The sequence below is a fragment of the Stegodyphus dumicola genome, chromosome 1 (genome assembly GCF_044657685.1).
Source record: "Stegodyphus dumicola isolate Sdum_Otavi_A_Nest chromosome 1, ASM4465768v1".
NCBI classification, from domain to species: Eukaryota; Metazoa; Arthropoda; class Arachnida; order Araneae; family Eresidae; genus Stegodyphus; species Stegodyphus dumicola.
In genome coordinates, this window is record NC_140768.1 from 140,577,151 (window position 1) to 140,594,620 (window position 17,470).

The window sequence follows — 17,470 nt, forward strand, 5'->3', positions numbered from 1 at the left end:
TGAAAATGAGTCAAAACGAATCTGTAGATGCTTACATGAATACAGCTGTAATTCTGAAAAGTAAAAGCATTCAAGTTGGGATGAAATAAGAGATAAAAAATTAATTTACCTCATACTAGAAGGACGTTAAAGTTGATTGTTGTTAAAATTATCAAAAGTAATAAAGAGAAAGATATAGCTTCAATTATACAAGCTTTAAGATAAACAAATTGTAGATCATGATTTAAAAGCAATTTTTACCAAAACTAAAGCAGAAGAAAAGACGAGCGAGAACAATGAAAAAAGGGTTGATCTTTACATTATGGTAACTTGGTGATTTTTTGGCGAAAATTTGGCAACCAACTCTCCTACAGCAACCCTCTGTTTTTTTTCCCCCGCCGCCATTTTGTCTTCACGAAGTAAAGACATGTTTCTTTTCTTTTTATCTACTGAACACTTCTTCCAACAATCTACTAGCCGAATTACACTTATGCTAGAAATTTTATCAAACAAAACTGCTTAATCATGACAAATATTCACTGCAAAATTGGGAAAAAGTGCACAATACAACACTCCTTATGCGTTTTTCAAAATAACACATACACATAAACCATGTACACGCCGACTTATTTTTACTTAAAAAAACATCCCAGAATTGCACAAAAATGGCATTGCGCACACTCTTCACTATATCCATGTACACTGCTTTTTTCTCATAAATTAGAAAAATTTCACGAAAATACATGACAATTTTCTCAATCTTTAAACCCGGTAAAAAGAACATATATGAAATTACCTGATCGCGAAAAAGTATTTACTCTTTCCAAATATGAACATTTCCACATATAAAATAAATAAAATATCCAAAAACTTTTACCTCTAAATCATCTATTATATTATAAACGTCACCAACGAATTCATACCGCAACCGTTTATTAATATCACATGACATATCCCATGATCTCTCATTTCCCTCATGCAAAATAATGCGTAATCGGAACTGAGTACTGCTCACATTATTACCAAAGTCCCAGGTAGTAACCTTTATCGCCTCCAAAATGTCACCAAACTACCAGTTACCATATTGTAAAGATCAACCGAAAAAAGATTATGTAGTATGATGTATGAAATGATAGAAGAACTAAGTTCAATGGAGGCTCACGAAGTCTGGAAATTAGTTGAAAGATCTATCAATAAGAAAATTACGATGGTTACGAAAACTACAAAATAAGATTTTTGATGTAAAAACTGCATATTTAAATGGATACTTGAATAAACCAATTTATATGAACAACCACCTGGATTTAAATCAGATTCAGACTGTCAAGCATTAATAGATTGGATTAAAAAAACAAAACAAAGTAGTAGTTCAAGGCACATTAATCGAAATCCTTTGAAGTAAGCCAAATCAACTAGCTAAATCATGTTTATTTTTGTAGACCTCAAATCAGGGGCTACAATGATAAGCCTGTTTTGGCATTCATATTTCAAAAATTTGAATGGCAAACTTTTTGTTGATGTGAATTAATGACGTTTAACTTAATAATTAATATCTTATAACATTGTAATGATATGCTGGATTTTTCATTGCTTAATACTGCATGCATCTTTTACTATTTGTCTATTATTAAATAAATTTACAGTGTATATTTAATCAGATGTTCTTTCATAAGAATTTTTTATAGCATGATATGGTGCTCATTGGGGTTGATTGCATAGTTATGATCTCACTTTGTTTTCAGGGAATTTTATAATATATTTTTGGATATGCTACAAGATTTCTCGGATAATGTTCATGCTTTAAAACATCTTTAAAATAAAACTTTTTTTGTCATATATTTCCCAAAATGTTCACTTGTATGTTTATAATTAAAAAGTACTTTAAGATATTGGATTAAATGTTGAAATGTTTTTATGAGAAAGAAAAAAAAATGGCTTTTGCTTCAATAGAATTGCATGTAAAATCATAAATGTAAATTAAAATTTTATTTAAATTAATATGTTTATGAATTTTGTTATGAAATATCACATATCTTTTTAATATTTAAGCAGTATAAATCAATCTAATTAATTTAAGCAATACAAATTAGTGTAGTAGTATGTGGTGTATAAAGAGTTTAAATATTTTTAAAAGAAAAAAAAAAGAATGTCTAAATTAATTGAATACTAAGCATCTGTAAACTATATCCATTTTGGTATATAGAATGATATAGATGATATATTGTAATATCAGTGAGTCGTAGAAACTTATTCAAGTTTATGAAGTTTATTTTTGTGGACCTCGCATCAGAGTCTGCAATAATAATGTTCCATTATTAATATTTAAAAAATTCAAATGACAACTTATTGCAGATGTGAAATGATAATTTCAACTGGCTAATCAGTATCTTATACTATCGTAATGACTCGCAAGATTTTTCATTGCTTAATATTGTGTATTTTTAATGAGATGTATTAAGAGTGTATTTTTAATAAGATTTTCTTTCATAAGAATTTTTTGGAGCATGATATGATGCTCATTGGGATTGATTGCATAGTTATGATCTTGCTTTTTTTAAGAGAACTTGAAATATATTTTTGAATATTCTGTGTAATGTTTTTGCTATAAAACATCTTTAGAATGAATCTTTTTTCAATATGTAGACTAAACTTCAGATATACTTTTAATATATTAATGTATTAATAAGATTTATGTATTTCACTTAATATCCACATGTGTATTTATTATTAAAAAGCATCTTAGGATCTCTGATTGAATCTTGAAAAATCTTTATGGGAATAAAGAAAAGAAAGAGTTCATTTTGCTTCAATATCATTGCACCAAAAACAATTATAAAGCAATATTATATTAGAATTAATGAATTGATATTAATTTTATTATGAAATACTATATGTGTTTGTTTAGTATTCAAGCAGTATAAATCAGTCTTCATAATTTAAGCAATATAAAATCATCTGAGAGCTTTAACATATTTTTTCTTTTTATTACAAAATGAAAACATCTCATGTTTAGTTCATTACATATGTTATATTTTCATTGATATTATCATACCGTATAATTTTTATAAATAATTTTTGTGTCCATTTTATTTCCGTATAAAAGTTCAGATATGTTTCAGTTTAATTTAAATCAGCTCTGCTAAATTTACAATATCACTCAAATCTTATTTTTATTTTCTGTTTAATAAATCGGTATTTAGTATTTAAATATCATTACGATATAACATAGTACGTTATTATTCCTAAAATTCGAAATATTAGTTGTAAAAATTAATTTGACTTGACTTTTGTGTTGGAAATAAAACGCTGCGCACTACATAAATGAAACAGTCGGCTGCGTCTACCGTGGGAACGATCGCCTTCGATTGTGACGTCACAAATCGGTGGAGCAGGCCTGTAGATATCTAGTTGGCCTTGGTTAACTTCAGTTAGAAGCGGAATTTCAGATATTCTTATTTTCTAGAAACTAACAAAAAACATTTAAAATCCTCTTTAATTTATTCCTGACCAACCTTTAATTGCTCTCCTGCCACACCCTCCCTTCTGACATATAGGTAAGAAAGCCTAACTTCCTATCTCCATGCCTTCTGAGGCCGTTCTTTTGCACCCCAGCATATTCGATAGGGGATAAAGCAATTAAGCAGGACAGGACAGGAACAATTACAAGGGGCACCACGCCATCGCCATTGACAAAAATGGTTTAGCCCCCATGTACTACCTCTCTAGCGTACCACCCCTTCCACAGGGGACTTGATTACGGTATACATAGGACATAATACTAACAACAAATAAGACATAGAACATCATACTGTTACAACATACTTCGACACATAGGAAATAACATTAACATATGGTTACAGATTATTTACAGTGCAAGAATTTATGTTCATTACAGAGCTTGTTGGTTTTGGCACCGCCCCTTCCACGGGGGACCTGATTACAGTAAACATAGGACATAGCGCAACATACTGTTACAACATACTTCAACACATAGGACATAGCATTATCATACTATTACAGATTATTTACAATGCAAGAAGTTATGTTCATAGGACATAGCATTATCATACTATTACAGATTATTTACAATGCAAGAAGTTATGTTCATACAACATAGCATTATCATACTATTACAGATTATTTACAATGCAAGAAGTTATGTTCATACAACATAGCATTATCATACTATTACAGATTATTTACAATGCAAGAGGTTATGTTCATTATAGAGCTTGTTGGTTTTGGCCTCAGAAGGCATGGAGGTCATATGCTTTATGATACCTAGGGTGTTATATTTGAATTATGTATTGAATGTTGTACTGCGGTAATTAGGTAGGTAGCGCACCCATGGACCGCTATGGACCATTTGGTCCATAGCGGTCCATGGGTGCGCTACTTTAACATGTACTTTGATGAATTATTGCATTTGATGCACTGGTCAGCTGTTCAGTAACCATGTGAAATTGGTACGTTCTCCCTGGTGTAGATTCTGTTACCTGTTTAAGGTGGTTTTTGACGAGTTGTAGGCACCCCTGTGACGATACACTTCTTCTCTTGTGGAGTATGTGAACACTTTACCAGTGACACAATGGCATAGTACCAGTGGATGCAGGCACAGGTATAATATAAATTGTTAGCTTGCATTATTGCTAGCCCTTTTGGAGGAGAGTTATTATGAGATACAGTCTTTGAGATCACGTTGCCGTTAGGGGGTTTGTGCTTGTTTCTCATTCTGGGGAGCACAGCTCGAGTCCATATTGGTGTAGTGTGTCTATTAACTTTCGAAGGTTTTCATACACATTTCTCCGCTTGATTAGTAACCTTAGGAATTGTATTCCGGGGTTCGTGGGATGGCGCACATGGTAAATTGTAGTCAAGGGACATTGTAGGATGTAGTGATCAGGGTCGCCCATCTCCCCACATACACACACATTTGTTGAAGAGAGATTTCTTTCGCAGAAGTATGTGGGGAATGGACTATGACCGGAGATAAATTGTGTGAGAAAATAATTGGAGATTATGCGTTCTTCATTAACAGAGTTATTAAACACATCCTCATTAAAAATAAAATCCAATTTGCTTGTAGTTATTTTGATAACATAAATGTTTACTCTTCTTCCAAAGAACAACATCTAAAGCATTTGAGTGAATTATTTGAAATATTTATTCAAGAAGGTATTAAATTGAACCAGAGTAAATGCGTCTTTGCCAAAGATAAAATCAATTTTCTAGGTTAGGAAATTAGAAAGGGTAAAGTTACCCCAGATAACCAAAATATTGAAAGTATTAAAAATTTGAAATATCCAAGTAATGTAAAAGAACTACAAAGAGTGTTAGGCAGTGTAAATGTTTATCATAGATTCATACCTAATTATGCTAAATTAAGATCTCCTCTAAATAAATTATTCAAAAAAGATGTACCATGGCATTGGGATGATCAATGTTAAACTGCTTTTGACGAACTGAACGATATTCTTATTTCAAAACCAGTCTTACAATTGTATGATCCAAATAAACCTTGTCATGTTTTTGTTGATGCATCACAGATTGCTGTGGGAGCTGTTTTGGAGCAGCCAGATGAAAGTAATGTATTACACCCAGTTTCCTACCATTCTAGAGCTTTAAAAGATTACGAAAAAAAATTATGCAATTACAGAACTTGAATGTTTAGCTATTGTTGATGCATTAGGTAAATTATATTACTATCTTCACGGTGAAAAAGTTACAATCCATACAGATCATGCAGCCCTTGTTTGGCTTAAAAATGTTAAGAATTTAAGAGGCAGATTATTCCGTTGGTCACTGCGACTCAGTATGTTTGATTACGACTCAGTATGTTTGTTAAATATCAAAAAGGCTCTACAAACGTTGAAGCTGATATGCTTTCTAGACAACCTGTTTCTCACCAGCTCCAACATTCTGTGTATTTACTTAATCGTGATGAAATTATACAACAGCAAAAAAGTGACAATGTGTGTGGTAAAAAATATGTAGAACTAAATGATTTGATGGTAATTAAGAAGAAAAAAGGCTATAAAATTGTGGTACCAAAATCTTTAAGATTACAATTATTAACTGATGAAAAATTCGGACACCCAGGTATTCATGCTATGTTAAATTTAATCACCCCACAATATTATTGGCCCTACATTAGTAAAGATATTGGAAATTTCGTGAAACATTGCCAGGTTTGTCAAATTAATAAAAAGAAAAAAACCAAAAAATTTAGACTTATGCAAGAAGTACGCCCAACTGATAAACCTTTTGAATGTCTTTCTATTGATACATTCGGCGGTTTTAATTATTTTAATTCTACAAAAAAAATATTTACATCTTGTGATCGATCATGCCACAAGATATGTCTGGGCTTTTCCATCTAAAAGTGCAACTACAGAAACTTATGCTAATATTTTGAAACAAATTTTCCAAATTCAAGTCCCCGAAAAAATCGTTAGTGACCGCAATGTCGCATTCACCTGCAATAGATTCAAAAAATTTCTTAGAAATTATAATGTAAAACAACTTCTAACTACTGCTCGTCACCCCCAGACAAATGGTAAAGTAGAGCGTGTGAACCAAACCCTAGTAACCCGTTTAAGATGTAAAGTAAATTCTACACCGTCGAAAATTCCATGAACGAAAATTTTGGATCAAGTTATTAGTGAATATAATAATTCCCCTCATTCGGTAACTAAATTCACCCCTGCATATCTTTTACTCGGAAAACTTCTTTTCGATTCTTCCCTAGATCAAAATACTTACCCTCCGGCTGACATAGCGAGAAAATTAGCTAAAGAGAGAACTATTGAATATCATAAAATGAATAAAAGTCGTTATGACACAAAATTTGCAGATGTAGAATTTCAACCTGGTGATCCAGTTTTATTTGATGAATTTGAATTTTCGAATACACGTAAATTGACAGCTCCCTATTCTGGACCATACCAAATAGTCAAAAAATTATCTGAGGTTAATTATGAAATTGATAAAAAGAATTACCACACAAAGAAACCTATTGATATTGTCCATGTTTCCAGACTACGACACTACCAAGACCCAGAAAATTTTAAACTACATCACCAATAGGTAGACACACCTTCCTTTTGGTAAACGCTCAACTGGGGTTGCTACTAAAGGTAATTAGAGCACCTCTAATTATTTAATGTCTAATTTTCTGTGTTGTAAATTTTTGGTGTGTTGTTTTGTATCTTTGTATTTATTTTGTATTTATGGGTCAATTTTTTGGCAACGACATTAATGGTAATTATAAAATACTATTGAAATTGAAAGTTGTGTTGAACGACAATGCAGTATATGACATAATTGTCATTGTCGATAGTAAAAGGTAAAATATGAGTAAAATTATTGTGTAAAATGATTATTATCAAAATAAGTGTTTTATATGAATAAGTAGTGAAAATGAAATACTGTAAAGAAACTAAAAGTCAAAAGGAAATGTTAAGAAATTTGTAAAGTATTGCAATTGTCAGTGATATGAAGAAAAAAATAGAGGAATACCTCACCTCAAATAGAAATTTTTAATATTAAAGCCACGGCGAACTGGAAATGAAAGATTTGTAAAATAAGAACTGCTCTAATGTTTTGCAGTAATCTCTAAAGACCTGGATCCAGAACTGAAACTGTTCTCGAGAAATATTTTCCCAATACTTCATGCATAATGTTATTTTTCATTATTTTCTATAAATGTAAATATATTAAGGTATATTATTTACAATTTTATATATTGATATTATTAATGACTGTGTTATAGTGAGAGTGTCTATTTAAGATTAATATTATTGTAACTCGAATTCTGGATGCGAGTTCTTCAAACAAATTAAGGAATTTTTTTAAAAATAATTTTCTAGCTATTGTCGTGATTTTTTTCCACTATCTGGAATGTCTTGTGGTCGAGGCGCCCGGCTTCAAGCCTTTTCAGATGGCGGGAATATTTGTAATAATAAAATTCCATAATCAAGAATACACTTAAAATTCTAACTGTATGTTCTTTTCATTTTTTAATGGCGACGATCTCTTATTTGAAAGTACGTGGAATTAAATCCACAGCCCCTTAGTCAAGTTGGTTTTCTCGCCTTTTCTACACGTACAGCTTTAGATTGTTCTAGAAATATTTAAAGCGAACTGGAATGGCTGACGAGGCTGAAGTCATTTCTTGGAAGCTCCGCCTTTCCAGAGGCTACAAAAGAACTCGCAAAGGAATATCGGGGTCTTTTCTTTAATGTAACGATGCAGTAAACTTAATACAAAAGTTATTAGTAGTTCTTTTTTATTTACTCCGGAGATCTTAATTTTTGTAACTGCTATTTTCTCCTGAAATATAATAAATGGATCCTGTTTTTTAATCGTCTGATAATTTAAGCTACGACTACATCTATGATTCTTCACCAATCTATTTATTCCAGACAAAAGCTGGTACATTATATATATATATATATATATATATTAATTATACTATCTCCTAATATAAATTTAGTAGAATGTATCAAAAAGAGATACATACATATAAAAAGAGAGAACCCACGTGTAGGAAGTCCGAAAATTGTGTTTTAAAGGAACTTGAATGTAAATCATGAAAAAACCTTTTTAAGGGGACTTGAATTTAATTCATAAATAACAAAATTTCAAACTTTGAAAAAGAAAGTAAAAAACAAGTAATTATCGCTATTGATCAGAAATTTGTTGACTTTTCAAGGGGAACAAACCAACTCCCGTTCAATGAACAATAATTAATAAATGCGAAGGTGTTTCGTCTTTTACTCAAGTAAAAATGATAATGCCAAAACTGGCAAATTAAGTTTTGGCCTAACTCTCATTATGCTGGACGGAAACTTGACAAGCTCAGACTATGTGGAAACTGTGGTAGATCATGTGTACTTTTTTATACGCTTAATTATTCTCACAGAATAATTCTCTCTTTTAAACGTGTAATGCACTACCTCATCATTTAGACTTTGCACAGGAGTAGTTCAACCAGCCTAAGAATCAGATTGTAATACTTACCTGTTCCTCAAATAAAAAAAACCTAACAAACATTTGCGATACGAGGAGAATGGTCTTTTTTTTTTTTTCCATTGACTCATTACCATACTCTGTAACGAATTAAAAGCTGAAATGCAGGATTGTTGGGAGACAATATTGCAGTTTTCGAGACAGTACTAGAGCTAAATTTCAATATTTTGTCCAATCGCTACTTACGCAAATTGCTGCTGTTATTCGCGTGAAAGGTGAAGCGACAGACTATTGAACAGTGTATATAACAACATACCTTTTTAGTGTATATATTGCTGTATATGAACATATACTGTCTGTAAGATAATTAATCGTGCGTAACAAAATGTAATAAAACATTCTTTATTAGTTTAGTGTAGCGGGTTCTAGCCAAGATTTTCAAGGAGAATAACATATGTAAGGATAGTACCGAAAATGGCTATGACAAAACTTCTTTTAATAGGTAGTATCTTCCATACACTTAAAGAAATTACATTTTTTGTGCACGATTGAAATCTTTTTTGAACCGCAGTCAAGTTTCCTTCAATTCCTAATAATGCACGTGCAGATGCATTCACTTCCAAAGAAGCCTCGCGAACTAAAGAAGCAGACACAGTCACGAGTAAAAATGATAACAAATTGGTAATTAAAATTATCAGCGCAGAAATACTCTCCGATGATAAAAAACTGGACTTGGGGATAACTATAATATTAACAGTGAAATATATTGTAATGGCATTGTGTGCAACGGCTAGAAAAATCTGGAATGACAATTCATTGTCTACAAGTTTTGTTACATGAAACAGTGAGTTGTAAAAGTACAGGTGCCACTTGGAATCAAAACTTCCATCTTGTGTCATGGACTTTACTGTATAGAGTAAAGAATTTCTTATTTGGTGGCAAATTGTGGCATATAACATTGCAAATGTGTTCAGAGGTAAAATTATTAAAACATTCAAACTTAAAGAATGCAGCACTCTTAAAGACTGTTCCGTAGCTTTGTCTTTGGTGGACATTTTGAGTACCATGTTAACGACATATGGAAAATTTTTTAATGTGAAGGAGTAGAAAGTAGCATTAAGTAAATGAATCAAAGCCGTGATAATGCCCCATACGAACAACCAATAATTTTCAACATAATAATTGGAGTTTAACTCAGACAAGCGGTTGGTTATATTCCTCAATCGATTTATTCTGAAACACAGAACAAATCTGTGGGAAAGTAAGAGAATAAAATGAAGAATATTGACTGTAAATGAAAATCTATAACTAATACTCGAAAAATTTGGCATAGTAAGGAGAACGTGCAGTATAGCAACAAAAACAGCATATAACTGTATCAGATATGTCCAACATTTAGGAAGGCATCCTTTACTGTCTAAGCTAATAATTCCACTCAGATGAAACAATAGATATAGAAATTTATATAAACGTTGTATTTTCATCTCCTTTCTGAACCAATTTTCAAATCTGTGTTTCTTCTTTGATAAATGAACAGTTTTTACAAACGTAGTTAGACGCGACTCATCACGGCATAAGTTTAACTTTCTGTTTCAGACTACGAATGTCAATGCCCATTAAAAATTTTTTCTTTCAAGAAATGATGCAACACAAACAGCTCGAATTCTAATATTACAGATACACCGTCGTCTCCACGTTTTTACGTATCTTATCAGTTAACCTTCATCTCTGACATTTAAATCCGTAGTGAAGTAAAAACGAAGTTATGCCTTGGTGCTTTTAATGTAATCACATTTAAGGACATGAGCTCAACAGTCAAGAGAAAAGTGTTTACCATTGGATCAATATTCAATTACTGAAATGGGATAATCTCAATAGTTTGAGAAGGACTTTTTTATTTAAACTCAGAACTCATAATTTTATTGATCGCACTTTCTTAATGCTTAGAACACAATACCATATTCCTTTTAATTTAAATTTAACCAGGAATTTTAACTATAATAGCATGGACAAAATTGTAGCAGACTGAAAAGCTGGTAAGTTCTTTTAGGTGAAAACAAAAAATTCACAGTTCTTTACAGATCAATAGTAATCCATTGTGCATTTACAAAATATATGAAAATGAATCATTAGTAATTAAATATAACGATTACACTTGAATGAAGATTGGAACTGAACGTTTGGTTTTAATAGAATTCAGATCGGATATTAAAAGTATACATCCTCTGCCAGTTAATAACTGAAATTTGATTTGTGTTTTAAGCAAATTTATTTGTGAGGAAACCTTATCTCTCTAACCATCTTTCTCTTTGTGTAAATGTAATATCATCTTTATTCCTTCCATAGTATGATGCGTCAATTTTTGAGCGATGGGTTCTAGCTTCTGGATTATTTTTTGAATACATGAATATTTACTCTCAGAGAAGTCGATAAAAGTTAGATAACAAACTTTTCGTCGTATACGGGGTATCTCAAAAGGTTGCTTCCAAAAATAACATGCTGGTTTGTTATACTTGCCAATGCCAAACTTAACATGCTGGTTTGTCATGCCATAAAAAATAAGATTTACATAGGAACTTGGGTCCGAAAATGAGAACAGCGACCGCTAGAGGGTAAGTTCGCAGTCTTATGGAAAGGTGGGAAGTGTAATTATTTCAGACGAAGACTTGCAGGAGAAAGAGGAATCGGTTTACTAACTCAATTCTTTATGTCATTTTGTATGATATTTTGTGGAAAAAGTGTTGCGGAATCTCATGGTTGACGTTACAGCAGCTATACGTCGAAATATCTGGTTTCAGCATGATGGAACGCCTGCACATTTTTGCAGCACTGTACAGGAATACCTCGATAGGACATCCTGATCGCTGGATTGGCTGAGGAGGACCAGTCGCATGGCCAGCGCGATCTTCCGACCTCATTGCCCTAGATTTCTACCTGTGGGGATGCGTGAAGTCTATTGCACACGAGATGACTGAAACATCGCACATGGATCTCGTCGCCAGAATCCTGGAAGCGGCGGCACGTGTCTGTGACACACCTGTCCATTTTGAACGGGTCGGTAAATCCATGCATCGACTTTGTGGAACATGCATTTTGGCGAAAGGAAAAAATTTAGAATATTTTCTACGATTGAATTTTCTCAACTGTTTCTTTATTATCGGTTTTACTTTTGTTTCTTTCAAATAATTTCTCGTATTTCTTTTCATGCGTTATATATTTTTTTTCTTCGCAATTGGAGGTTTACCTGTCTTAGCTGGTGTTATCCAGTTCTCTTTATTATTATTTGGGGTCGTTCCTATATCAGAGACTTTTACTTTCTAGCTCCTTATATTTCTTTTTAGTGTTCATTTCAGTTTACATTTGAGTGTATTCCAAACAGAGAGGGGCGACCGGTTCATTGTCTGCTTCGTCTCTAAGTTTAAAGGTTTCATCTAATTTTCGATTGATTATTTCATAATCAATCCTTTAAAATCAATCCTCCTTAATTTAATAAATTTCGATTGATCATTCCTTTAAAGATAAACATGGTTTTATGATTTGGGGGGTGAAAATATTTTCCTCGACTGGAGGGTTCTTTCTATTAAATTCCTGTTGTCCTGAAATTAAATTCGGAAAAATCCTTAAATTTTTCATACTTAGTCCTGAGGTTTCGGAAGCGAAGACTCGGGGAAGTTATTCTTAACTTTTTCGGAATTCTTAGTGCTGCTATTGGTAGAATCGGCAAAATTTATGGATATTTACTGAAGTGGTGAAATAGTCAGATGCTGAATCCATATCATCACTGTCGTATCGATGATGCCAAAACGTATCTGGAGGTACCCTGCTGGCCGCCATAAGAAGAAGAAGCAAAAATAATACTTACAAACGCAGAGAATAAAACAATGTTAATAACCTACCATGCTGTTAGGTGGCCCAGGCCACGAGGTATGGGTTCCTTGGCCAAAGACCTATTCCAGATTAATAAATATAGCTACTACAACATATTGGCATGCCCTGCCCCGCGTGACCTTAAGTGGTCCGTAGTACATGTCTCCCCAATCCTGAGAACCAGGTGTAGAGGTTCAACCTCAGCTCTGGCCCATTGGAGAGAGAGAGGCGCACTGCCCAAACCAATTTCCCAAACAGCACTGGTCGTTAATTTGCTACCTACCAGTTGCTCGGGCTGCTCGTCGCAGCGGGACATTATCCAGCGTACCCCGAGGATGCTACCCTCCGGGCTACTAGAACCACGCCATGCTAGGACGTGCCAGACCTCCGGGCCGGCTAATAAGTTACCTTCCCGGGGCCTCCAGGACCAAGGAGAACCGAACCGAGCAATGATAGCCGAATTATCGATATTACCGGCTCAGCCCCAATATGCCCATTGTGCTCCTGGCTTTAAAAGTCTCCATAGTGGAATTGTGCAGAACTAAGGTGGGAAGGTAGAGGGTATGACCAAGAAGTCACATGGCCCAAATGAGAGGAGAAAACTTAAGAGGCGGAACCTATGAACAGTAAAGCGCCGTTCCCACTGGGGTTTATCTGAGCTAACGGAGTCGGTTCCATGTGTCGACTAGCTCCTCTGTACCTGCAGTTCAGATTTTTCAACTTGCTGCCCTATGGGGAAAAACTGTTTGTGGGGATGGGTCTACTACGTTAGTTGTGTTCGTTAGCTCAGATGAACCCCAGTGGGAACGACCCTTAAGGTGTTGCATGCCTTTGTTTTCCGCAATTTGTAGTTTGTCTACGTCTTTATTCCTCATAGTGGCCCATTCAGGCGAGGCGTACGAGAAGATTAGTCTAATAACTGCAATATAATCTAAGATCTAGTTTGGATTCGTACCTAAGCAGAGGGGTGAGACTTTGAATTGCCCCGATGGTCTTTCCACGAAAATGCGTAATATGGTCTTTCCAACTGAACTTCGCGTTGAGGACAATGCCTAAATATTTCGCCTTGTTAACGAGGGAGTTTCCGTGTTGAAGAGGAGATTTTCAGTGACTGCAGCCTGCGAGTGCTTCTTTCTGATAATGAGTAACTGAGACTTATCCGCCATTTTTGACACCAGAGCTCAAGTTGTGGCATAATGCTTTGCAGCTTGCGAATTGCGAAGTTGGGATTAGCCGACTTTACTGCCAACGCAGTGTCGTCGGCATAGCACCCGACAAAGTAATTATAGTCAAGATTCACCCTTGGAAGATCCTCTACATAAAACAAGTAGAGAACAGGACCTAAACTGCTGACCTGTGGGACACCGGACATAATTCTTTTAAATTCTGAGCAGTTGTTGCCTATGGAGGCGCAGAAGTTTCGTCCGTGTAAAAAGGAGTGAATAATTCTGATGAGTGTAGGTGAGAAGCCGTTGTTAATGAGCTTGAAGATAACCCCCTCATGCCAGTAGCGGTCGAAGGCTTTCGCCACGTCCAGCATGAGTAAGGCGACATTCTGATGATTATGCAAGAATCTTCCGATGTACTCAGAGAGCCTAACTAGCTACTTGGTTGTAGAGAGGGAACGAATATTGTGTATAAATATTGTAGTATATTTAGCATCCTGTATAAATAAGGCAATATATAATAATGTAATATATATCTTTGCAATCTGCAAGTACCAAATAATGTAACTCTGCATGCACACCTATGCACCCCTGAATTTAGTATAACCGTGTAACTGTGCATGCATTAACATTCCGTATGAATGATGAAATGTATTATTTAGCATTCAGTAAGTATTAAATAATGTAACTTCGCACGATAGTATAACTGCGTTACTGTACACGCATAACTGTATTGAACAACTGAAAATGCATATCTGCGTACCTTTGCAAAATATACGAATAATATAGTGTATAATATAGCACTCAGTACGAATAAGCATTCTGCATGAATAGTGTAATGTATTCAGCATACTTTATGAATAATGTACTGTATAATTAAGCAGAATGTTAAGTACCATGTAATGTTACTCCGCACGTATAACTGTACCTTTCAATATTATATAACTGTATAACTGCGAATGCATAACGGTGCATGCATAACTATATTATGCCCTGCGCATGCGTAACTGTGAACAATGTATGAATACTGTAATACAATTTAACTTCCTGTACAAATAAGCATCAACATCAATGTAAATATCTACTGCCCATGTATGAATAACGCATTGCGTTTATTTCGGCATGTTAAACGTAATGTGCCTAGGTGCATTCATGTTAAACATAGTGCGTTTTGATTCTCCCGCGCTCTCATGTATTTTTCGTTTTCTTATATAAGTAGTTTTATGTGTTTAATGTAATGTGTGTGTTTAACGTAATGTTTATGCTGTTTAATGTCGTATTGTGTGTACTTTGTATCGTGTACTGTTATGTTTTGTATATTTTGCGTTGAACTGTGTTTACTCAATGTATATTTATTTGTCATGTATTTCAAATGTGTAGGCTTAAGCTGCATGTATGACTTACCATTAACATGCCAAATCTTATGTCTACCAAGTATCTATTATACACTTAAGACGCCCCTGTTTGGCCACGGGAACAAACTCATCTTAATATCTCAATAAACTCCCGGAACGGGCCTCTTGAGGCTCCAGGAAGTTGTTGCTTCTAGTTAGGGGAGGGCGTGGGACACATGCCTGTTTACCTCTGTTAAACATCAGGCGTCCCCATCCTCCGTCACCTGTCACCTGTAGAGAGGGAACGACGGAAGACGAACTGTTCTACCGGAAGTTTCTCCAGATAAGGCTCCATGCGTTTCAAAATAATGCGTTCTAAAATTTTACCGAGTCCAGAAAGGAGGCTAATAAGGCGAAAGCCCTCTGGCTTTGTAGCTTCTTTACCTGCCTTCGGTAGTACAGTTATCTTAGCACTTTTCCAAGATGTAGAGAAATAAGTATTTGTAAGGCAAGCATTCAGAATACCGATGTATTTTCCAAGATGTAGGGAAATAAGTATTTGTAAGGCAAGCATTCAGAATACCGATGTATTTAGCGATAATGCCAGGCGGCAAAAATTTTATTGCGATGTTAGTAACGCTGTCATAGCCGGGAGCATAGTATATTTTTAAGTCGCTTAATGACATCTTGAATTTCATTTGGATCCGTAATTTGTATGTCGTTCTCAGAACTATGCGCCGTAATCCATTCTTTAACGCTATATCTCACATCGTAAGCAAATTCTACAAGGGCTGTAAATTAAGTAATGGCAACATAGGTATAAATCAATTCTTAATGAACTTACAAGTACAACTGCATTACATTACTTCTATGTAATCACCAGCAAAGTTCATAACCTTTTCCCAAATGTCGAGAAGCTGTTGTAGACCAGTGGCAAGGTGTTGATTGTTGATGTGAGCGACCGAGCGCTCTACTGCGTGGAGTACAGATGAAACGTCATGAAATCGGTGACCTCGGAGGGGTTTCTTCAACTTCGGAAACAGATCGAATTCACAAGGACTCATGTCGGGCGAGTAGGGAGGGTGTTCCAGGATTCCCCACTGCCACCGTCGCAAAAGGAGAGGGACATCGTTTGCGACATGGCAACGAGCGTTGTCATGCAATACGATAGGGAGATTGTTGTGCAATAAACGTGGACTTTTGCGCCGCATAGCCGGACGTAGATGGTGCTGTAGAAATCGGCAATAGTAATCTGCTTTGACAGTTTGTCCTTCAGGTACAGCATGTGTAAGAATCACACCATCCCAGTTGTATGCCATAATCAGCATAACCTTCACCCGACTGGGTTCCTGTCGAAATTTATGTGGACGTGGTGAACCTTGGTGACACCATTCATTTGATTGACGCTTTAATTCAGGCTCATAGGCTCGTGCCAATGTCTCATCAATGGCGACAATACGCTGCAGAAATGAGTCTCCTTCATTGCGGTATCTCTCCAAGTGGGTGCCAGCCAGTGCATACCGGTGCCATTTCTGTACTTCGGTTAGTCGATGTGGAACCCAGCGGGAAGCAATTTTCCTCATGTTGAGAGATTTCTTCATTAGGCGCCACACCGTTTGATGACTCAGGCCAACCTCTAAGGGTAATTTTCGGACATTCCCTCGGCGGTCTATGGTAAGGAGACCGCTCAGGATGTCAATCTGCTCTTGAGGAATGGAGAGCCGACCTGTGCGTTGCAAATCCGCAGTCTCATTCTGACCGGAACGAAATGCTTGAACCCATCGTGCTACTGTCCTATACGGTAAAGCATTTGTGCTACAGGCTCCCACTAATCCTCGATAGCATTCTGTTGCATTTTTGCCACGGGCAACCTCGATTTTAAGCCACGACCACTGATCATCTTTTGAAAACATGCTTTAGAGCTATGGAAACGAAACTTCTCACTTTAACGCCACACAACAACTACCCTTCTAAGCAGATCGAACGTTTTTTGCACTCTACAAATGAAATAACTTAATAAAAATCTAAAATGCTAAACAAATAGAAATGAAAATAAATAGCAAATAGATTTGCATTATACATGTCAAAAGCGACAGCTCATTAAGGGATGGTGGATTTAGATGGTTGTTCACCTCAGTGCATCTCCAAGTTTAA

The 17,470-nt window shown here is 35.1% G+C and overlaps 1 protein-coding gene across 1 annotated transcript; it reads right to left on the reverse strand.

The window, feature by feature from the left end:
• Positions 1–16,173: 16,173 nt before the first annotated feature.
• On the reverse strand, positions 16,174–17,229 carry LOC118202515 (histone-lysine N-methyltransferase SETMAR-like). The gene has a single exon (XM_035374700.2). It carries the CDS (start codon positions 17,227–17,229, stop codon positions 16,174–16,176), a length of 1,056 nt encoding a protein of 351 aa, XP_035230591.2.
• Between the last annotated feature and the right edge of the window lie 241 nt (positions 17,230–17,470).